General features: G+C 41.0%; 2 protein-coding genes across 3 annotated transcripts in view; one reads left to right on the top strand and one right to left on the bottom strand.

Annotated features, from left to right (window-relative positions):
- Nucleotides 1–756: 756 nt before the first annotated feature.
- Nucleotides 757–23,051, bottom strand: LOC125124509 (uncharacterized). The gene is made up of 4 exons (XM_047774608.1): nucleotides 22,985–23,051; nucleotides 22,114–22,888; nucleotides 17,975–18,104; nucleotides 757–1,116 (listed from the first exon to the last, which is right to left on the bottom strand). The coding sequence occupies exons 1-2, from the start codon at nucleotides 23,049–23,051 to the stop codon at nucleotides 22,308–22,310; spliced, it is 648 nt and encodes a 215-aa protein (XP_047630564.1). The 3' UTR covers nucleotides 757–1,116; nucleotides 17,975–18,104; nucleotides 22,114–22,307.
- The window catches only part of FAR1 (fatty acyl-CoA reductase 1), a 71,311-nt gene continuing 70,797 nt past the window's right edge, over nucleotides 22,785–23,298 (top strand). For both annotated transcript variants that reach the window (XM_047776239.1, XM_047776240.1), the window contains exon 1: nucleotides 22,785–22,932. The gene's annotated coding sequence lies outside the window, so the exon portion shown is untranslated. The remainder of the gene's footprint in view (nucleotides 22,933–23,298) is intronic.

The following is a 23,298-nucleotide window of genomic DNA, read 5'->3' as shown; positions in this document are numbered from 1 at the left end:
AATCATGGAGTCAGAAAAAGAGAAAAGCAATTGAGATTTAACTAGTGAAAAATATTTCTGTAGAATATGAAAATAAACTAATCAAAATAATTTACATGAATTTTGTAAATAACGTTATGAATAAAAGTTAAATAAAATAGAGAATAAATTAGAAAAAAGGTTATCTGTGGTAGAAAGAATAATGAGCCCTCAAAGATGCCCCAAGTCCTAATCCCTAGAGATTGTAAATATTCCCTTCCCTGCAAAAGGATTTTATATATATATATATATATATATATATATATATATATATATATGAATAATTTGTTACAAAATAGGGAAATCAATTTCGATTATCCCGTTAGGCCCAAGAGAACCACAAAATTTCTTACAAAATGGAGGCAGGAGGGTCAGGGTCAGAATAGGAAACGTGACAACGGAAGCAGAGTTGAAGTGATGCAAAGGGCCACAGCCAAGGAATGCAGGTGGCCTCCCCAGACTAGAAAAGGCAAGGAAATGGCTTCTCCCTGGAGCCTCCAGAAAGAATGCGACCCAGCTGACACCCATTTTAGACTCCATCTCCAGAACTGTTAAGATAATACATTTAAGTTGTTTTAAGCCACTAAATTTGGGATAGTTCATTATAGCAGCAATAGAACAGCATGAGACAACGCAAAGATCATCTACAGGACTTGGACAATGCAAAGACGAGAGGAATCAAAACTAGATCAAAACTGAGGCAGTACCTAAAAAAATGATTGAGAAGTTTTCGTCATTTTTAATAGCAAGAAAATTGGACACTTGTATAGGAATTCAGTGTGTATTTGTTACAGTTTGACATATGCATTAGTCGATATTATCCAGAGAAACAGAACCAACAAGAGATTTTCATATATGTGAGATGTGGTCGTGTGCGTGTGTGTGTCTTTTAAGGAGTTGTCTCATATAGTTGGGAGGGTTGGCAAGTCCGAAATCTGTAGGACCAGCTGGCAGCCTAGCAATTCAGGTTGATGCTGCAGTCTTGAGAATTCTGTAGGTCAGCAGGCAATAAACTCAGGCAGGGCCTCTATGATGCAGACTTGAAAACTCCTTCTCCTGCAGGAAACCTCAGTCTTGGCTCTTATGGCCTAGGACCAACTGAATGAGGCCCAATCACATTATGGCATTAGGAGTGTAATCTGCTTTATTTGAAATATACTGATTTTATTATGTTAATCGCATGTTAACAATAACAACAACAAACCCTTACAGAACACCCAAAGTGTTGTTTGATCAAACAACTGGGCACATAATCTAACCAAGCTGACCCATGAAATTAACCATCACAATGTACACATGCACCATTTAACTCTATAGTAAAATACACTGATTAAGTGTATACTAATCTTTAGATAAAGACTCTTAACCTGGAACCCATGGGCCTCATCTTCGAGCAGGGGGAGGAGGTTCATGAAACATTCCCATTATACACAGCATTTTAAGTGGATGTTCGTTCATGCATTTTTCTGGATGATAGGTCCATAGTTTTCACCATGTTCTCAGAAAATTCTAGAAGGACATGAGACTGGCCAAAAAAGGTCAAGGAGCCACTAGAGACAGACATCTAATCTGAATAGACCATTTTTGACATTCAAAGGCTGTGTTCTAATGTCTAAACAAGCAGCACTCTTATCGACTGCTCTGGGACTTACTCTTTCCACAAAGTTCTCACCAACAGCAAATAATAGATTAAACACAAATCTTCGCTTTGCAACAAAGTTTTCTGTATCTTACTCTGATATGATGTTATTAAGGGGGGATAGAACAGTCCCATAGTTCAGTCCCAAATGAGTCTTTCTAAAGCAATTTTTGGGTTTATAACTTAATGAATTATTTATCCAAAAAAAAAAAAAAAAGGAGTTCCCGTCGTGGCGCAGTGGTTAACGAATCCGACTAGGAACCATGAGGTTGCGGGTTCGGTCCCTGCCCTTGCTCAGTGGGTTAACGATCTGGCGTTGCCGTGAGCTGTGGTGTAGGTTGCAGACGCGGCTCGGATCCTGCGTTGCTGTGGCTCTGGCGTAGGCCGGTGGCTACAGCTCCGATTCGACCCCTGGCCTGGGAACCTCCATATACCGTGGGAGCGGCCCAAGAAATAACAACAACAACAAAAGACCAAAAAAAAAAAAAAAAAGTCCATGATTAATGGTACCATACCTATGTTAATTTCTTAGTTTTAACCATTATACCATGTTTGTGTTGAGATGTTATCAGTAGGGGAAGCTCAGTGAAGGGTACACGGCAACTCTTGATATTTATTATCTTTGCAACTTTTCAGTAAATCTAAAGTTATTCCAAAAGTACAAGGTAGTTCTGAAATGCAAATTCCGACAGAGTGTCTAATACAACAAAAATGTTTCTCTGTGGGTCAAGAAAATTTCCCCAGGCCTGGAGCTAGCTGAAATATGTCCCAGGTCTAACAGTATCCTTTGGGTGGAATTCCCTACCTATTCAACAACTTTTAGATTGTTAATTCAGTCTACAAGGGACTGTGTGGTCGTGGGAAAGGAATGTAGTGAACAGGGCACACGAGCACACTATCACTAGAAAGATATATATATATCCCTTAGTTATAAATCAGACGTCCAGCATTCTTTTATCCATGTTTTTGTTCCATCCTATTAAGTCTCCCAGCAAACAGCTCTCCCAGCAATACCTCTAGGAACACCATACTTGCTATATACAAGATACTTTTTTTTTTTTTGGTCTTTTTGCCATTTGCTTGGGCCGCTCCCATGGCATATGGAGGTTCCCAGGCTAGGGGTCTAATTGGAGCTGTAGCTGCCGGCCTGCACCAGAGCCACAGCATCGCGGGATTCGAGCTGCGTCTGCAAACTACACCACAGCTTGTGGCAACGCCGGATCCTTAACCCACTGAACAAGGCCAGGGATCGAACCTGCAACCTCATGGTTCCTAGTTGGATTCATTAACCACTGAGCCACGACAGGAACTCCAAGATATTTCTGCTATCTTGCCATCCCCTTTACTTTCTTTTGTGTGTGTGTGTGTGTGTCTTTTTAGGGCTGCACCTACAGCATATGAAGGTTCCCAGGCTAGGGGTTGAATCAGAGCTGTAGCCACTGGCCCATACTACAGCTACAGCAACACCAGATCCAACTTGCATCTTTGACCTACACCATGGCAATGCCAGATCACTGATCCACTGAGCAAGGCCAGGGGTCAAACCTGCGTCCTCATGGATGCTAGTCAGATTCGTTTCCACTGTGCTATGTAGGGAACTCCCCTTTCACTTTCTTGAATAACATGAATACCAGTTTCACAAGTGAGATTCTCTTAGCCCCTTTATGTGTTTATTAAGTAAAAGTTGTGGCTGCAGCCTGGAAAAATTAGGGCATAATACCAATAAACAATGACTCCAGAATTCAGCCTCTACAAGGTTTTTACTGTGTTGAAAGGAACCTAATTCTCTCCCTTCTGTATTACTAATTTATCATTGATCTTTGTGTACATTACTTGTGCTTTTCCTTATCATTTTATGTTTGAAGGCCCTTGTAACCTGAATTGCCACTTTTCTTTCCAGAAATGAAGAGAATACTAACGTCACTTGAATTTCAAGTATTAGGTCTCCTTTCTTACTTTTGGTCCTTTCTAAAATTTTTCCTTGAACTTTAAGTTCTTCTGGGCAACATAACTCTAATCTGGTTGTCAATAACTTTTAGTAACTATTGTAATCGAGAGATTTTCCTTACCACTCAAAGTTCACCAAATCCTATATTGAAAACTGCAATGTGTTGGTGAGTCAAGTCAGTAGAGCCATGCAGAGCACCTTCCTATGTAAGTCAGAATGAAAAGTAAGGTTACTGAATATTTGTTTCCTCTTCATTGCCCAAATTTTACTATACATAATTGTGTGTGTGATTTCTATAATAAATAAACCCTTTATAATAAATAAACTGCACTCACGGCATATGGAAGTTCCCAGGCTAGGGGTCATATCAGAACTGTAGCTGCCAGCCTCAGCAATGCAGGATCTGAGCCACATCTGCAACCTACACCGGAGCTCACGGCAATGCCGGATCCTTAACCCACTGAGCGAGGCCAGGGATCAAACACGAGTCCTCACGGATGCTAGTCAGATTTGTTTCTGCTAAGCCATGACAGGAACTCTGAGAGAATCTTTCTTATTACTACAGACAAGTCTGGACCTTGAAATGCTTGCCTCTGTGTATTTCTTTCCCAGGATTGAGGAGAGTGGGAAATTTCCTTCCCTTTACACTCTACACTGTGGAGGAGCAGTTAACCCCTCCTCATTCTTCTCTCTGTGGGCTGATCCTTGCTAGGGTTCGACTTGGTTTTCCTGTCCTTTCTGGTCCCCCTTTCCATACTGTGCCCCCAGTAAGAGAGGTGAAGGGGAAAGCAAGTATGGAAGGGGAAAAAAATCCCAACCTGCTGTTGCCATGGTATTTATTCAACACACATTCACCACTTCCTACACCCCCTTCTAACTTTTATACTACCCTTATGGTCAAGAAAGGCTGACTGGACTGGGAACTTAAAAGAGTTGAGATTTTATGAGAAGGAGAAAGGGCAAACTCCACTCCAATACATCTTCTGACCCTAATTCTATCATTCCGTGACATACTTTCTTTTAGTATAAATCTGTTACACTAATTTCTTTGCCTCATGGTTCAGCCTCTGGTCAACCCTTATCCTCCCTGCTCCTCAACCATCCCACACACTGTTTCACCACCATGCTCTTCTTGTACCAATGCCAGTGATTTCGCAAGTCCACTCTCACTGTCAGAGGGAAGAATGGTACCTCCAGGGAATGGTAGTGAGGGAAGATTTGCTTCTAGCACCTCAAGTTGGAATTCTGTCATTTACCTTGATAAACCTAAATAAAGCATATACTCCTTTCTCTAGATTCATTTATTTTTACTAATAAATAATCTATTAACTGCCTATTCTTCCAGTCTTTTCAATGCAATCACATATTTCCAAGTGAAGGTATTAAGAAGGCAAAGTTCAGGGGAGAAGATAAGCCTGGATGTTTAAATCTGGGAGTTGTCAACATCTGTACGATAACTATGTACAGACTGAATAAAAGCACCAGCTTCTAATCCTTATACTAAATTTTAGTAAAGCTTAACCTCATTTCTGCATATATACGTATTTTAAAAATACCTCTATAGAAGCTCCTCACATGCTTTCTTCCCCCACATGCCTGGTGTGCAAGAGTCTTGCTTTGCAGAACAGTGTTCAGAGATACAGAACTCTAATGGCCAAGTCCTATGAAATGCACATTTTCAATTCTATTGTAAACTGCTTTTCAAAGTGCAAGCAGTTTATGAAGGATTTCCTGTTTCTTCACATCCACTCCTAAACTTTCTATGACCAGACTTTACACCTGCCGATTTCTGGATTGATCTCACCCCTCAAGGATCAGATTCCTACTCTGACTCTGTCATTAGTTGAGGAATCCCCACTTCTACCTTAGCTCAAGATTTTGACTGTTTAAGGTCCCTGAAAATAAGATTATTCCCCAGAAGTAAAAGTTTCATTAGTGGGCCATTAGGTAAATGTGGATTTAATAATTTATCATTTTCTGATAACCTTATAAATGTTTAAAACATAATCACATAAGGTTAAGACAGTCACCAGGAGCCCATTAAGCACTATCTATTACATGGCACATAAGTAAGCTTTCAATAAACATTTGGTGAACAAAGAGAAGGAAACGTTGCCATGTAGCCATGTACAAACACAACTGGTGTCTCTCTTTGCTTCCCTGACATGAGTTAACCAGGTTGTGTCAGTTCTACTTCTGAGGTATCTTTTGTAGCTCTGTCTTATGGATCCCACTACCACTGCCCAAGTCATGGCCATCTAAATCTCTGCTCTTCCCTTCCCAAACTCCCATCACCAAATTGAAAATGTGTCACTCTTTCATCATGTTTATGCGACATCCTATATGTTTACCTTCTGCCTGGAAAATACGCATCTGACAACATCCTTACTTATACTTCAGGATTCAAGTCAAATATTACCTTCTCTGTGAAGTGTTTCTTGACTCCTAGGCAGTTTCTCCTTTGTGCTCCCACAGATGTTCTAGTGACTCCTCTCATTGCACTTATATTTTATTATGTTCATCTTTTTTTGCCATCTTGACCAATGCTGTCCAACAGAAATATAATACAAGCCACAGGTAATTTTTCTAATAGCCACATTAAAAAAGAAAAGAGAAACAGATAGAAGGATTTAAATATTTTAATTTAACCTAATATACCCCCAATATTAGCATTTTAACATGTAATTAATATAGAATTTATTAATGAGGTATCTTACCTTACAGTACTAAAGTCTTCAAAATTCTGTGTATTTTATTTATTTATTTTTTGTCTTTTTGCCTTTTTCTAGGGCTGCACCCGTGGCATATGGAGGTTCCCAGGTTAGGGGTCTAATTGGAGCTGTAACCGCCGGCCTATACCAGAGCAACGCCAGATCCGAGCCGCGTCTGTGACCTACACCACAGCTCACGGTAACACTGGATCCTTAACCCGCTGAGCAACGCAAGGGATCAAACCTGCAACCTCATGGTTCCTAGTCAGATTCGTTAACCACTGAGCCACGACGGGAACTCCGTGTGTATTTTTTATATTTACAGCATATTCCAATCCAGACTGGCCACATTTCAAGTGCTCAAAAGCCACACTGAATAACCAGTGTGAGATTCAGAAAGAAACATATCTTGGAGTTCCCTTGTGGCACAGCAGGTTAAGGATCTGGCATTATCACTGCAGTGCCTTGGGTCAGGAACTTCCAAATGCCATGGGTGTGGCCAGAAAAAAAAAAAAAAACCCAAACAAACAATCATATCCTGTCAATTTTTGCATTCCCAGGAGGTTAACTTGTCAGAAATGCCTAACAAATGTTAAGTGAGTCAGTGAATAAATCAATGAATACATTATTGTTATAATAGCTAGTGTTGATTGCTTACCCTGTGAAAGGCACTGTGGTAAGCAACATACATAACTGTTCATTCCTTTCCTTACCAGCAAATGCTTCAGTGGTTTTCAATGGCTACTTAACAGTCATTAGGTAAACTCTGGAAAGCCACTTAACATCTTAAGATCTCAATTTTCCTATTTGTGAAAGACAGAGGAGATGGGCAAAATGACTCTTAGACCAGTTCTAAAACAGTGTGATATAAAGACACAGAGCATTTAGAGTTGAGTCATGAAAACCATGAATGGCCGGATAAGTTTGAGGAGACGATGTTGCACATGCTTTGGAATCAGATATACTTGTCTAGAATTCTCGGCTCCATTACTCAGTTATGTGCTCTTAGGCAGTTAAATTCCCTAAGCTTCCACTTCTTTGTCTAAAAAATGGACCTACCTTGTTGTGGGGTTTGAAAATAATATGTATAAAATGTTTGGCATATTAGCATATCTTTTAAAAAAATAGAAGAAAGACTTTATTATTGGTTCTGGGAAGTCTTTCACTCTATTTGTTCCAACCTTAGGATTTAACAATCACAAAGGTAACTCTTTAGATAGGACTTACCTGTGCCAGAAACCTTGCTAAAATGCTTTAAAACACTAACTCATTGAGCTTGATAGCACACCTGTGAAGTAAGTACTATTTCTGCTGTTACCATTTTACCTCCAAGACGCTCAGGCCCAAAGGGTGCCTAACTTGCCCAAGGTCACATAATTATTATGTGGTAGCACTTGGATTCTACATCTAGCTCTTCAGTGCCAGAGGTAGGACTCTTAATTACGTTTCTCTTCTTCTAAAGCCAACCAATGACCTAATTTATTAGAAGAAACCTACAATTGGCTGCTCTAATAAATACCACAAAACAGTGATTAAATGGCTTTGTTTATGGAGAAACCAATCTGGGCACTGTTCTCTCCTGGAGAATAAGAGACCAGTGACTGAGTCAAATGTTTATTTCCTTAAAGAGTCATACATTTGTAAACAGTGAGAATTTTTTGTACACATAGGTGTGGTTTGCTGCCCTAAGTGCTCCCAGTTCAGGTCCTTTCTTTCAAATGTTTCAGGGAGGAGGCCTCTGCTTAGAAGTACAAGGGTGAAGCTGATCCTGATCTTAAGAGACTTTAGGCATAGTTCTCAAAAAGCACCACCCAAAGAGCAGGAAATAGGGAAGTCAGAGTCTGTGGCTTACACCTTGGATTTGCTGTGATTTTAAGAGTACAGACAATGAACTAGCGATCCCCACTTCTGGGGATCTGCAGCAGCTTTATTCTGACTGATGAATAAAAGGCACAAATGCCTAAAAAAGAAAGAAAAAGAAAAAAAGACAGAAAAAGAATAATCTCCAGGTCTCAGGGTTCCACTGAGTTATTACTATCCCCCCAAATGAGCTCCAATGACAATGCCACACACAAAAGAAGGAAATATGACCATCTGATCAGATGGGGGAACAACTGACCAGCAAGATGGTTACTTCTTTTCACAGTGACACTTGGAAAAAAGACAGCAGATGGTATTTAAAGAAATGTTACAAATAGTCTCCCTCTTCCTCCTAACACCTGTGAGCTATGTAACACCAGAACACTGTTATCAATAAACAAGTTCTAGAGGAGGCAATTGAGAATGGAGGGAAGACAAAATTTTATGTCTACCTTTGAAACTGACAGCACTAACAGCCTGAAGCTAGCCAAAACACAGACTGGGTCTTGAACCCACATGCTGAGACTTGAACACATCCTAAACCCAGACTGGGACTTAAACTCACGGTGGTTTTAAATTAAAATCACTCACCCAGTGTCTGAACTCACTGAGGTTCAGGTTCTTCCTGCCTCCATGAAGAAGGAATTCAGCAAGAGACAAAGTGATAGGCAAGAAACAGATTTATTAGGATAGGACCCTTGTGAGAGATGCAAGCAGGCAGGCACAGAAGCTCTGCCCCAAGGGTCCAGGGGACTACAGTTTTATTATCCAAGGGAAGTGGGGGTCAGACCGCCTCTTCCTCTTTCCTTAGGATCCTCCTCAGCATCCAGTAAGGTGTGTATTCAAATCAGCAGAACGGTGGTCCTCAAACTCCTGCCCTTGGTCTGAATCCGAATGCTGGATTCATCCCATCCCCCACCCAACGACCTGAGACAATTCTCATACCTCCACTAGTCAAGCAAGCCTGCCTTGTTCTGACGGCTTTCTTGAGCAATTATTAACTTACAGTGATCTCCCAAAGTTCCCTAAGGCACAAAGGTTGTTTATAAATGATTTGCTATGATCTTTCTGAAGTTTATATCAAATCATCTAGCTTTGGCTTGTAGGGCTTGAGGGAAAGAGTGGTTTTAGTTTGTAGTGATTTCAAGTCAGAAGGGTGGGAGAAAAACTGGAAATGATAATTTGGAGAGTTGTAGCCATATACTGGAGGACACTAGAAGTATTCAGGGTCCAGACTAGCTTACAGGCAAATAACAAAACCTCAAAGACAGTGAGTACAGCTAGAATCTAATAATCATAAGTATTAGAGTTTTTCATTGAAACATAATTTTTTCTCTAGCATCAACTCCATTTTTATTCAGCATAACTGCAATAAGGCTATTTATTTTAAAATAAGTTTAGTCTTGTTAAACTTGGCCTGTTTATTTACGTAAGTGCAGCAAGAATAGTGATTTATCACATAGACTATTTTATTTATTTTTATTTTTTTAATTTTTTTGTCTTTTTGCCTTTTCTAGGGCCGCTCCTGTGGCATATGGAGGTTCCCAGGCTAGGGCTCTAATTGGAGCTGTAGCCACCGGCCTATGCCAGAGACACAGAAACTGGTGATTCAAGCTGCATCTGCAACCTACACCACAGCTCATGGCAACGCCGGATCCTTAACCCACTGAGCAAGGCCAGGGATCGAACCTGCAACCTCATGGTTCCTAGTTGGATTCATTAACCACTGAGCCATGACAGGAACTCCCCACATAGGCTATTTTAAAGTCTGCTTTGCTGGAACTTTTAATAAGAAATTTTATACTGAACCTTTAAAAACCTGTAAAGGCTAAGAAGCCATGCCAATAATTCACCATCAGACCGCCTGCAGTTCCCATAGATTATGGTGAACTCCTCTTTTCTTAAAGTACCTAATATACCTTAAGGTTCCTGGGCCTTCCAGGTAGTGTCCTTGTTAACTCACCTGCAGGGCTGGGAGCCCTATAAGCAAGGTATCAGACTGATATTTCAAGGGACTTTATTATTATTATTTTTTAACAGCTGCACCTGCAGCACTTGGAAGTTCTCAGACCAGAGGTTGAATCGGAGATGTAGCTCTGCAGGCTTATGCCAGAGCCACAGAAAGACTGGATCCAAGCCACATCTGTGACCTACATTACAGCTTGCAGCAATGCCTAGATCCTCAACCTACTGAGCAAGGCCAGGGATTAAACCCACATCCTCACAGAAACTACACTGGATCCTTAACCCACTGGACCACAATTGGTACTCCTCAAAGGACTTTATAAGCATTGACTTCAAAAAGTCAATTTTAGTTTCTTAAATCTGGTCATATTTGACTACATGTACATCATTATCAAACATGACATTATAGTCAAAGTCTTGATAATATGAGCAATGTTTCTAATTATGTGCTAAGGAGAGCAGATTGTTACTGAATATATGTAAATAACTATATTGTCATGAATAAAAATATTTCTTACAAGTTCCCAAATTCTGGTAGTTCCCATGTGACTAGTATCCATGAGGTTGTGGGCTTGATCCCTGGCCTTGTTCAGTAGGTTAAGGATCTAGCATTGCCATGAGCTGTGGCGTAGGTCACAGATGTGGCTCAGATCTGGTGCTGCTGTGGCAGAGGTGTAGGCTGGCAGTTGTAGCTCTGATTCAACCCCTAGCCTAAGAACTTCCATATGCTGCAGGTGTGGCCCTAAAAAAGCAGGGGGTAAAAAAAGGAGTTTCCAAATTCTGAAGGGACCAGGAAGAAAAAGAATATTTTAATTTTTGTTTACAAAGGTATACTCTATCAAATTGCTGTAAATTTACAGATAGCTTAAGAAAAAAGAGAAATGGAGTCCTCTTAAATCTGGAAAACCAACACTCTAAACAAAAAAAAGTCATAAAATTATAATCATCCTTATTGGTTCATTCAATCATATGCAATTACTTTTTGCTTGATCTTGGTTTACCAGTTTTATGAGTCAGTTTGTCCATTAGAATTCTAGAAATAGTTATCCAGTTTAGCAGTATTAACTTAAAGGAGAGGGCTCAAGTCAAAATTAGAAATGAAAAAGAACTTACAACGGACATCATAGAAATACAAAGGATCATAAGAGATTACTATAAGCAACTATATGCCAATAAAATGGACAACCTAGAAGAAATGGACAAATTCTTAGAAAGGTACAATCTTCTAAGGCTGAACGAGGAAGAAATAGAAAAGATGAATGGACCGATCACTAGTACTGAAATTAAAACTGTGGTTAAAAAATTTCCAACAAACAAAAGTCCAGGACCAAATGGCTTCACAGGTGAATTCTATCAAACATTTAGAGAAGAGTTAATACCTATCCTTCTGAAACTATTCTAAAAAGCTGCAGATGAAAGAAGACTCCGAAGGTCATTCTATGAGGCCACCATCCCCCAGATATAAAAACCAGACAAAGGTACCTCAAAACAAGATAATTAAAGGCCAATATCATTGATGAACACATGTAAAAATCCTCAACAAAATACTAGCAAACTGAGTCCAACAATGCATTAAAAGGATCATATACCATGATGAAGAGGGATTTATCCCAGGGATGCAAGGATTCTTCAATATCTGCAAATCCATCAGTGTGATACGCCACATTAACAAATTGCATGTGATCATTCCCATAGATGCAGAAAAAGCTTTTGACAAAATCCAACACCCATGCCTGATAAAAACCCTCTAGGAAATGCACATAGAGAGAAATCTACCTCAGCATAAAAAAGGCCATGTATGACAGACCCACAGCTAACATCATTCTCAATGGTTAAAAGCTGAAAGCATTTTCCCTAAGATCAGAAACAAAGCAAGGATGTCCAGTCTCCCCACTTTTATTCAACATAGTTTTGGAAGTCCTGGCCTTGGCAATCAGAGGAAAAAGAAAGAAAAGGAATCCAAATTGCAAAGGAAGAAGTAAAACTTTTGCTGTTTGCAGGTGACATACTATACATAGAAAATCCTAAAAATGCTCCTACAAAACTGTTAGAGCTCATCAATGAATTTGGTAAACTAGCGGGATATAAAATCAATACACAGTAATCTCTTGTACCATGTTACACTAGCCAGAATGGCCATCATCGAAAAGTCTACAAACAATAAATGCTGGAGAGGATGCAGAGAAAAGGGAACCCTCTTACACTGTTGGTGGGAATGTAAATTAGTCCAACCGCTATGGAAAACAGTATGGAGGTTCCTCAAAAAACTAAAAATAGGGAGTTCCTGTTGTGACGCAGTGGAAACAAATCCAACTAGGAACCATGAAGTTGCAGTTCAATCCCTGACCTCACTCAGTGGGTTAAGGACCTGGCATTGCTGTGGCGGTGGCACAGGCTGGCAGCTATAGCTCGGATTGGATCCCTAGCCTGGAAACCTCCACATGCCATGGGTGTGGCACTAAAAAAAAAAAAAAAAAAAAACCCAAAAATGAAAAACAAAAAAAAAAACAACTAAAAATGCAGCTACCATACTATCCAACAATCCCACTCCTGGGCATTTATCTGGAAAAAACCGTAATTCAAAAAGATTCATATACTCCAATGTTCATTGAGGCACTAGTTACAACAGCCAAAACACTGAAGCAACCTAAATGTCCATCAACAGAGCAATGGATAAAGAAGATGTGGTAATATATACAGTGGAATATATACAGTGGAATATATACAGTGGAATATTACTCAGCCATAAAAAAGAAATAATGCCATTGGAAGCAATGGATGGAACTAGAAATTATCACACTAAGTGAAGTAAGTCAAAATGAACATCATATGATATTACTTATATGTGGAATGTGGAAATGATACAGATTAACTTATTTACAAAACAGAAAGAGACTCACAGACTTCAAAAACAAGCTTATGATTACCAGAGAGGACAGGAAAAACAAATCTTTTGAGATCTCCCAGAGGCCATCTGGAAAATCCCAAAGTTTTTTTAGGTCAAAAAGTTTTCATTTTGAATTTGGTTTTGGGAAGTTCATCAAAATTGTCAAAAGGTTTAAAACACCTGATTAAATAGTATCACAGGTAACTGAAAAACAAATACATAGTTTTCCATCTAATTAAAGTGATAATTAAAACATTTTAAAGGCAAATAAAGTTAAATAGTTGTAAAAAAAAGTTTTTTAACCCTCAGCTTCTTTAATACTGAAGAACTGAATCTGAAATATCTTTGAGGTATGCCTGTATTTTCCTAAGTAATCAAAGACCTGATAAAGACAATGTGAAGCATAGGAAGTTATTTTGATAAGACACAGAATCTGTTTCCTTGACAGATTACACAAAAGGTAAAGGAAAAAAATTTTATTTATTTATTTTTTTGTCTTTTTGGTATTTCTAGGGCCGCTTCTGCGGCATATGGAGGATCCCAGGCTAGGGGTCGAATCGGAGCTGCTGGCCTACATCAGAGCCACAGCAACTCGGGATCCAAGCTGTGTCTGCAACCTACACCACATCTCACGGCAATGCCAGATCCTTAACCCACTGAGCAAGGCCAGGGATCAAACCCGCAACCTCATGGTTCCTAGTTGGATTTGTTAACCTCTGAGCCACGATGGGAACTCCCTATCTCTTATTAAAAGCAGACCAAATGGATAAAATGGATGAGAAATTAAACTTTTTGTATAAAAAATTGAAAAGTTTTATAGAATTCCCATTGTGGTGCAGCAGAAAAGAATCTGACTAGGAACCATGAGGTTGTGGGTTCGATCCTTGGCCTTGCTCAGTGGGTTGAGGATCTGGCATTGCCATGAGCTCTGGTGTAGGTCGCAGATGCAGCCTGGATCTGGAGTTGCTGTGGCTGTGGCATAGGCCAGCAGCTACAGCTCCAATTAGACCCCTAGCATGGTAACCTCCATATGCCATGGGTGTGGCCCTGAAAAACAAAAACAAAAACGAAAATTAAGAAGTTTTAAAAAAGCATACTAGCAGTTCCTGCTGTGGTGCAAAGGGATCAGCAGCGTCTTAGGAGCGCTGGGATACAGATTTGATCCCCAGGCGGGCACAGTGGGTTAAAGATCCAGTGTTGCTGCAGCTGTGGTTTAGGTTACAAATGTGGCTTGGATCTGATCACTGGCCCAGGAACTCCATATGCCATGGTGTGGCCAAAAAGGAAAAAAAAAAAAAAGCAGACAATCTAATAGACTTTGTAAAGTTGATAGAGAAAAATACTCTAGTTTTCTATCAGTTCATTTTTGTGCTTATTTTTAAAAGTTTTGTAAGTAAATGCATTTAATTTTAGCCAGTTTTCACCTTGAAAAACAAAATTCCTGCTCCACATATCTTCTGCAATTTTCTATATCTGTTTTGATTTTGTACTATTCCTTTTCTCTTTCTCATTCTGGAACATTTAGTCATTTTACTTTAGGACAAAATTACCTTTTTTTTTTTTTTTTAAAGAAACACATCCTATGTTCCTTGTATGCTCTTCATATAAAAATACATCCCACTGATGTTCTCCTGTGAGGCATCAGGTTGAGGATCTGGCGTTGTCTCTGCAGCAGGTTCCATCCCTGGCCCTGGGAGCTTCCAAGGCCCACCTCATCCTCCTCCTGTACTTTGCACAAAGTAGTTTCCTTTGATGTTATATTTTTAGTAGTTTTATTTCTATATATTGCTTATAAATTTTAACCATTAGTAACCTTTATTTTCCAGTGAAAATTAGCAAGCAGACAACTTGTAAACTATCATATATTAGCATTCTGTAATAGATTTGCAAATTTATGAATACAGAGATATCTCAAAGATATTGTAGGTTTAGTTCAAGACTACTGCGACAAAGCAAACACTGCAATAAAGTCACACAAAGTTTTGTTTTTCCAGTACATATAGGTTATATTTACACTCTACTATAGTTTACCTAAGCATGCAATAGCATTATGTCTAAAAAAACAATGTCCATATCTTGAGAATATGCTAATGTTAAAAAATGTAAACCATTATCTGAGTCTTCAGCAAGTCATAATCTTTTTATTGGCAAAAGGGTTTGAAATATTGTGAAAATTGCCAAAATGGGGCACAGAAACATGCGGTGACCAAATCCTATTGGAAAAGTGGCACTGATAATAAAGTATTATGAAAAAGACTGACATATAGTATTAAAATTTACTATAGCTGGGCAACCACGCAAAGAAAGAAAGAAAAGTGGTGTAGATAGATTTGTTCAATGCCAGGTTGACACAAATTTTTTTTTTTTTTTTTTTGCTTTTTAGGGCTGCACCCATGACATATGGAAATTCCCAGGCTAGGGGCTGAATTAGAGCCTCAGCTGCCAGCCACAGCCACAGCAACATTAGATCCAAGCTACATCTGCGACCCACACCCCAGCTCACTGTAACAATGGATCCTTAACCCACTGAATTAGGACAGGAATAGAACTTGCACCCCCATGGATACTAGTTGGGTTTGTTACCACTGACCACAATGGGAACTCCCCACAAACTTTTAATTTGTAAAAAATGCAGTTTCTGTGAAGCAGGATAAAATGAGGTACACCTGCACGTAACTAAAACATTTTTTAATTTTTAGAGCCATGTACTTTTTCTTTCTTTTTTTTTTTTTTTTTGGTCTTTTTAGGGTCACACCCATAGCATATTGAGGTTCCCAGGCTAGGGGTCGAATCAGAGCTGTAGATGCTGGCCTATACCACAGCCACCGCAACGCCAGATCCGACCCGTGTCCTACACCACAGCTCATGGCAACAATGGATCCTTAACACACTGAGCAAGGCCAGGGATCAAACCTGTGTCTTCATGAATGTTAGTCAGATTTGTTTCTGCCAAGCCATGAGGGGAACTCCAATAGTCATCTACTTTTTCATATGTACAATATATATTTTTTTTTTTTTTGGCTATGCCTGCAGCATATGGAGATTCCCAGGCTAGGGGTCAAATCATAGCTGCAGCTGCTGGTCTACGCCACAGCCACAGCAATGCCAGATCTGAGCCACATCTACACCCTACACCGCAGCTCACAGCAATGCCAGAAGCTTTAACCCACTAAGTGGTGCCAGAGAGCAAGCCCACATCCTCATGGATACTAGTTGTATTTCTTACTGCTGAGCCACAACGGGACCTCTGATATAAGGACTTATTTCTTAAAACCAATTAGAGCTCTTTTACAACGTTTTGGCAATATCATCCAACAGTAGAAGAATATTGCGTATATACATAGACATATAGAGACAGCTATCAAAAGGGATGTTATAGTTTTCATTTTAAATCTTAGCCATGAGTTAGATATAAATACAGAAACAAAATTTACTAACTTACATAAGAGTTATCATTGCCTTATTAATTTTTTCCTTTCACTTTGATCTCCTCATAGGTAACAACAAGGTATTTGTTTAGGGTGTTTAGGCTTTCTTAAAAAAAATCCTTTTAGACATAAAGGTCCAAATATTGAAGAGCATCCCTATTTTAATTGTGACTCAAAACCAATAAGTCTTTTTACAGCTTAAAATCAATAAGACTTTTATGGCTTAACTATGGACACGAGAGGCATTGCCCAAAGACAATACAAAAGATGCAACCCTCCCAGTACCCAAAAAGCTCACTCCCAGGGTTAGCTTAAGAATGCAAAAGCTTTATTGTCACAGCTTTATTGTTTATGAAATGGGTGTCTCCTGTTTCTCTCAGGAATGTGAGATGCCTCCAGCTGTAGACAAGCTAATCTGTGACACTGACTGGGTGGGCGATAATAGGATAATGGCTTCCCAGCACTATGAAGACAACAAAGGTTCCTTATGGAGACTGAACCTCTCATTAAGACAAACTTCCCTGAAAGCTGGCAAAGCTGGACAAGAGAATGCTGCTTGTCATTTTGTGTCTTGATTTTCAGCCTGTTTGGCTGGTTACCTAACTCAAGTCAACACTTGTACTGTCCAGCTAGTAGAGACCAGAGGAAATATTTTCACTGGTCACAAAGCCAAGCTCAACAGACATGAAATGAGATGAAAGGAACACCTCATTTTATGATTTTTCTCCTTATAACAAACACCACTAAAGACAGAGACAAAAAAAAACAAAACAAAACAGAACAAACAACAACAACAAAAAGAAAGACTAGGAGGCTATGGATTATAACTAATGGGTACACAGAACCAAATTTATAAGAGTCACAATTCAAAGAATGAATTTTTACATATGTTTTTCTCCTGACAATATACATTTATAAAGGGAAAAAGATAAGGAGAGATTATGATTATTCTTTTTTTTTTTGTCTTTTTGGTTGTTGTTGTTGTTGTTGCTATTTCTTGCGCCGCTCCCGCGGCATATGGAGGTTCCCAGGCCAGGGGTCGAATCGGAGCTGTAGCCACTGGCCTACGCCAGAGCCACAGCGACGCAGGATCCGAGCCGCGTCTGCAACCTACACCACAGCTCACGGCAACGCCGGATCGTTAACCCACTGAGCAAGGGCAGGGACCGAACCCGCAACCTCATGGTTCCTAGTCGGATTCGTTAACCACTGCGCCACGACGGGAACTCCAGATTCTGATTATTCTTAAGAGACGACATATAAGAATTTTTTTTGTCTTTTTAGAGCCACACCCATGGCACACGGAGGATCCCAGGGTAGGGGTAGAACTGGACCTATAACCGTTGGCCCACACCACAGCCACAGCAATGCCAGATCCAAGCTGTGTCTGCTCCTGGCAGCACTGGATCCTTAACTCAGTGATCGGGGCCAGGAATTGAACATGTGTCCTCATGGATACCAGTCAGATACACTTCTGCTGAGCCAGGACGGGAACTCCTGATGTCTAAGAATTCTTACCTTCTGCTGGCTTTCTGTCAGATGTCCCTGGATCTGTCAATGTCCCAACTACTGAAATCCAAAACTCATCACCAGAAACTGTAGGGGAGGCAAAGTTTTACTTCTATCTTCTTAGTGTGTTTTGGTTGGCCTGAGAATTAAATTGACATCACAGATTAACAGAATTGTATACAAATTTCTGTGTTTTACATGACACAGGAGCTCTCATAGGAAAATGAAGACTCAAAGAAATGGCAAAATCTACAGGCTTTTTTTATACTAGGTAGAAGGAAGAAAGGCAGTTGTGATAAAGTAACTAAATTATATGGGAGGCTAAAGGAAGATAAGAATTATTTTAACAAAGTCTATGTATACAGGATATTCTTGGTTTTGATTCTCAATTAAAGGATGTTTCATTTCTCTTGGTATAAGTGGAACACCCTTCACATGGGAGTTTTTATCTTTGTTTTTCAGGAAGAAAAGGGGAGATTAGAAGTTCTTACACTTGTTTAAATCTTAAGTGTCTTTAGCTCAAAATAATCCTTATAATAAAGTGGCATATTTTGGAGTAGCATATTCTGCCACCCTTCTAGAACCAGAAAATCAGTGGTGAGGATGCAAGGAATGTTTTAGAAGAGCAAAAAACATAGAAACTCCATTGTTGCTTCACATAGATCAAAGCTGTTAAATAACTGAGAGTCAGATGATTCACCTCCAGGTGAAAACCAAACTTAAATTTTGCAGACCCCAAACACTCAGAACATATACGGGGCAGTAAGTTTCACCCTCCTTTTAGAGATGAGTAAATGAAGCCACAGAAACCTGTGTGTACTTGTTCAGATTGACAATTGATGTACTAGCAGAAATGTTAGAAACAGCAGAGTTTTTTTGGTTTTTTTTTAATAACAGGCTTTAAAAACATGTTTAAAGCAGACCAATTCTGGATGCCATAATTGAATACAGAGCAAGGTAGAGATCACCAAATGAATTACAGAGAATAACTGTGGTCACTAGAAATTTGGCTCTCTTGAGAAAAGCTGTCTGAAATGCTTTCTATGCCATGAAAGTGGGCATCTAGTGAGCACTCATTCTAGATAGCTGTAATGAGTTCTTCATTGCAACTACAAAGAAAGTTGTGTTCCCTTCAGTTTTGCTAAAAGAAACATTAATATGAAATCGTTACTTTCAAATAGTTCACACTGGGGAGTTCACCTTGTGGCTCAGCGTTAAGGAACCCGACTAATATCCACGAGGATGCGGGTTCCATCCTTGGCTTCGCTTAGTGGGTTAAGGAACTGGTGTTGCCGTGGGCTGTGGTGTAGGTCACAGATGTGGCTCGGACCCAGCAATATGGTGGCTGTGGTGCAGACTGGTAGCTGAAGCTCTGATTTGACCCCTAGCCTGGGAACCTCCATATAGAGCAGGTGTAGCCCTAAAAAAAAAAAAAAAGACAACAAAAGCAATAGTTCATACTCTCTTTTGTCATAAAATCTGTAAAGAGAAAGCCTGGTGAAAATAGTTATTAATTCCTTGAGTAAGATTCTGTGCTATTCATTGTGGGGAAAACAAAGATTTATGAGGACAAGGCAAAATGACCTGATTTTGTTTTGAAGGAGGCAAGTGTGGCACTGTAGAACAACTGTGGAGTTTGCTGTCAAATAGAACAAGATTTCAATCCCACTTCTTCCACCTAACAATTGTGTGACTTTGGGCAAGTTACTTGTCTCATTGTGCCTCATTTTTTTCTGGTATAAAATTCAGATGAATAGATGAGTATTTGCACAGGGTTATTGTGAAGATGGAATGAAGAACCTTAACTGCGTTTATTATTAACACAGTTATTAGCACTGACAGAACAATATACCATGAGTTAGAAAATGACACATACCATAGGAAAAGTATTTCCTCAGAGCAGGAAGAGGTGTATTTGCATAAAAAAATTAATGCTTGCCTTTACTTATCTTCTGTTTTTAAATAAGCTATGAAAGTCTGAGGGATTCATAAATAGCTATAACTACTTTATGTGCAGCATATGTGTTTTTGGTATCTATTCATATGTATTTTATGAGTAGTACATGGTATCTTTAGGCTGTAAACTATTAATAGTTGGCTTGGTATAATTTACAGAACTGTTTCTATAGCAAGAATCAAAAGTACATACATACAGATGTTTCATATTTGAATAAAGTTACAATCTAGATGATTCCAACATATGGCAGCCCAATTTTCAGGGCTTAGCAGCGGTTAATTAGCTCTGTATCTTTTAAGAAGATACCTCTAAATTATCTGTTTATGTCTGTTTCCCTATGACACCCAATGCTGTGTGGAAAATACCGTGTTACCTAACTTTATGTCTTTAGTTCAAGGACAAGTACTTTGAAAAAAGGTAGTTACCTAAACTGAACAACTTAATGACTGAATTAATAAAATGACTGCAATCTTTAACTGTTTTGCTGCTGATGCCCTTTCACAGGCTAGAATTTGGTCCCGAGTTTTTGTTTGTTTTCGGAATATTATTGACTAAGGCCAAGAAGAGTTTCACCTGACTCTGGGTATTTCAGAATTCTGCTACTGCACCGGGTTTTAAGCACACACATCTTGCCTAACCTAGTGAAATGACTCATCCCTCAACACTGGCATCTATGTTAGCTGAATGTTCTGTACCCTCCTTCTGGAATGACTGTCCAGCCTTGGTATCCCCAGTTTCCTTATCTGTAGATTCAACCAACTGTGGACTGAAAATATTCAGGAAAGGAGTTCCCGTCGTGGCTCAGTGGTTAACGAAACCGAATAGTAACCATGAAGTTGTCGGTTCAATCCCCGGCCTTAATCAGTGGGTTAAAGATCTGGCGTTGCTGTGAGCTGTGGTGTAGGTCGAAGACGTGGCTCGGATCTGGCATTGCTGTGGCTGTGGCGTAGGCTGGCAGCTCTAGCTCTGATTGGACCGCTAGCCTGGGAACTTCCATATGCTGGGGGAGCAGCTCTAAACAAACAAAAAAAAGACAAAAATTCCAGGAAAATTCCAAAAAGCAAAAGTTGAATTTGCTGTCAGCAGCAATTTTTACACACCATTTACGTTGTATTTACAACTACTTACCTAGCATTTACATCGTATTATGTACTTTAAGTAACCTAGAGATGATTTAAAGTATATGGGAGAAAAAAAAAGTATATGGGAGGATGTGCATAGTCCTATGTTAGTGGTGGATAACTTAAACTGTGGTTAAATTTTAAGTGGTTAACTTTAAGATGCCTCTAAATTCCCTAGTCTGGGCTAGATCCCGTTTATATGTATCCCCTCATCCTGTGTTATACTGGAATTATCTCTTTATGTCTGTCTCCCTATTACACCCCATGCTTTGTGGAAAATGCTGTCTTACCTAACTTGATATGCCAAGTTCAGAAACAAGCACTTTAAAGAAAGAGGGTTGGCCATCTTATATAAGGAAACTGAACATCTGTGGATTTAGGTATTTGTGGGGGGTCCTGGAACCAATACCCCACAGATAACCCAGGTGCTGGACTGTGAGCTCCTCCAAGGCAGAAGCCATGGTAGCAGAAAGTTTCCTAGGTTCATAACCTAGGTCAGCCACAAAGAAGGGAGATCAGTAAACTTTTGTGGTTCCCAACTGGGTGCAGCACCATGGGTGCTTTTGTCCTAACAGTGTCAGGTCCTGAAACGAGCTCTAAAAATCATTCTGAACCATCTTAGCACAGGAGATTTCACTCATTTTTAAATTTAAACTAAAAAAATTGAAGTACAACTGATTCACAATATTGTGCTAATTGCTTTCACGCACTTTAAATCTCACAATCCCTTTTTTTTTTCTTACTATGGTTTCTAGTTTTTGAATGATATCTAGCTAAATCCTAGTGGGATTGTTTGGTGTCTCATGGAATCTAAGGTTATGGTAACGTTATTGCTGACTTTTCCTCAAAATCCTTTTATCATTAAAAAAAGTTGAGATATTATACACAAAGTTGGTGAGTGCACTAATCTTCAGTGTAAGGCTCGGTGAGTTTTTATCTAGGCATATACCACCTCATAACTACCACCCAGGCTTCCAGCTCCCATGAGGCGCCCTTGTGCCTCTTCCATTTTCCCCTCACCCCCCGACTCCGCGAGATAACGAGATAACCATTATTCTAATTGCTCTCACCACAGGTAAGTTTTGTATGAAATTATCCTGGAAGAAGTGTTAAGCGCAAGCATTTGGCCCGCAGTCCCGCCAGGCTGGAGACGCACGCCCGGCTGCCTCTCTAAAGGGCATCCCGAGGAGGTTCCGGGGTATCACGGAGTCAAGGCTCCCCTCTCATCAAATGGAGTCAGCCCCACCAAGAGGCGCGCTCGGCCTCACGTAAACAGTTGCGGGAGCACGCCACAATGGCTGCCCACGGTCTCCTGCGCGGGCCTCGCCGCATCCTCCCCACCTTTCCAGCGGGTACTGCTTGCTCTCAAGCGACCGGCAGGCCGGGCGTGGTTCTGGGCGCGACCCGCTGGCAAGCCAGCGGCCAATCGGGGGCGCTCCCGAGCTCGGGATGTGGAGCGCACGCCGATTGGCTGAACTTTCCCCGGTGGCCGGCCGGCTGAAGAGCCCACCTCCCGGCCTTCTCTCCGTCTTCCCATTGGCGGTTCGCGTCCCACCCGCGCCCGCTCGCGTCCCCCTCCCGCGCGGATGGAAACGGGGTTGAGGGGGTGGGAGGCCGAAGCCAGGCGGAGGGTGAGAGGTCCTCCTGGTAAGGGGGCGCGAGAGAGCCAATCAGGACAAGACGTGGAAAAGAGGCGCCGCGCCAGCCAGTCACATTCCGAGGTACGGGTCGGCGGCTGACGCGAGTGCGGGCCGCAGCCAATGGGCGTGCCGCTACCCCGCTCTTTAGCAGCAGGTCGGGGGCTGTGGAAGAGCGAGTGAGAGCGCGACGGTGGCGGAGCCCTCACTGGACCGTCAGGAGGAAAGGGAGGCCCGAGCCTCTGCGTCTAGGTGAGAAGCAGGGACGCCTGGTGGGAGAGGCGGGCTGCAGGCCTTTCCTTGCCTGGCCCAGACCGGGGCTTGGGACCCCGGGAGGCAGGCCCGGCCGAGGCGGGGGCGATACCCGCCATCCCGCCCCGCCCCCACCCTGGGCTGCCCCAAGCAGGGGGGCTCCAGCTTCAGCCCGAGTGGTGTCTGCGCGGCTTGGCTGGGCCGCCGCCCTCAGGAGGGCTGGGGCCGGGAGCCGGACCGTAGGGAGGGGCCGGATTTGCAGCCGCGGAGCCTAGGGGCGCCGCCTGGGGCGGGGAGGCCGCGTAGAGGTAGCGAACGTGGGACTGGGTAGTTCACCGAGGAGCAGGTTTGTGTGCTCGATTCGAG

Source organism: Phacochoerus africanus, chromosome 4 (assembly GCF_016906955.1).
Source record: "Phacochoerus africanus isolate WHEZ1 chromosome 4, ROS_Pafr_v1, whole genome shotgun sequence".
Taxonomy (NCBI): Eukaryota; Metazoa; Chordata; class Mammalia; order Artiodactyla; family Suidae; genus Phacochoerus; species Phacochoerus africanus.
The sequence above is the reverse complement of the archived record's forward strand: the minus strand, read 5'-3'. Positions and strand labels throughout refer to the sequence as shown.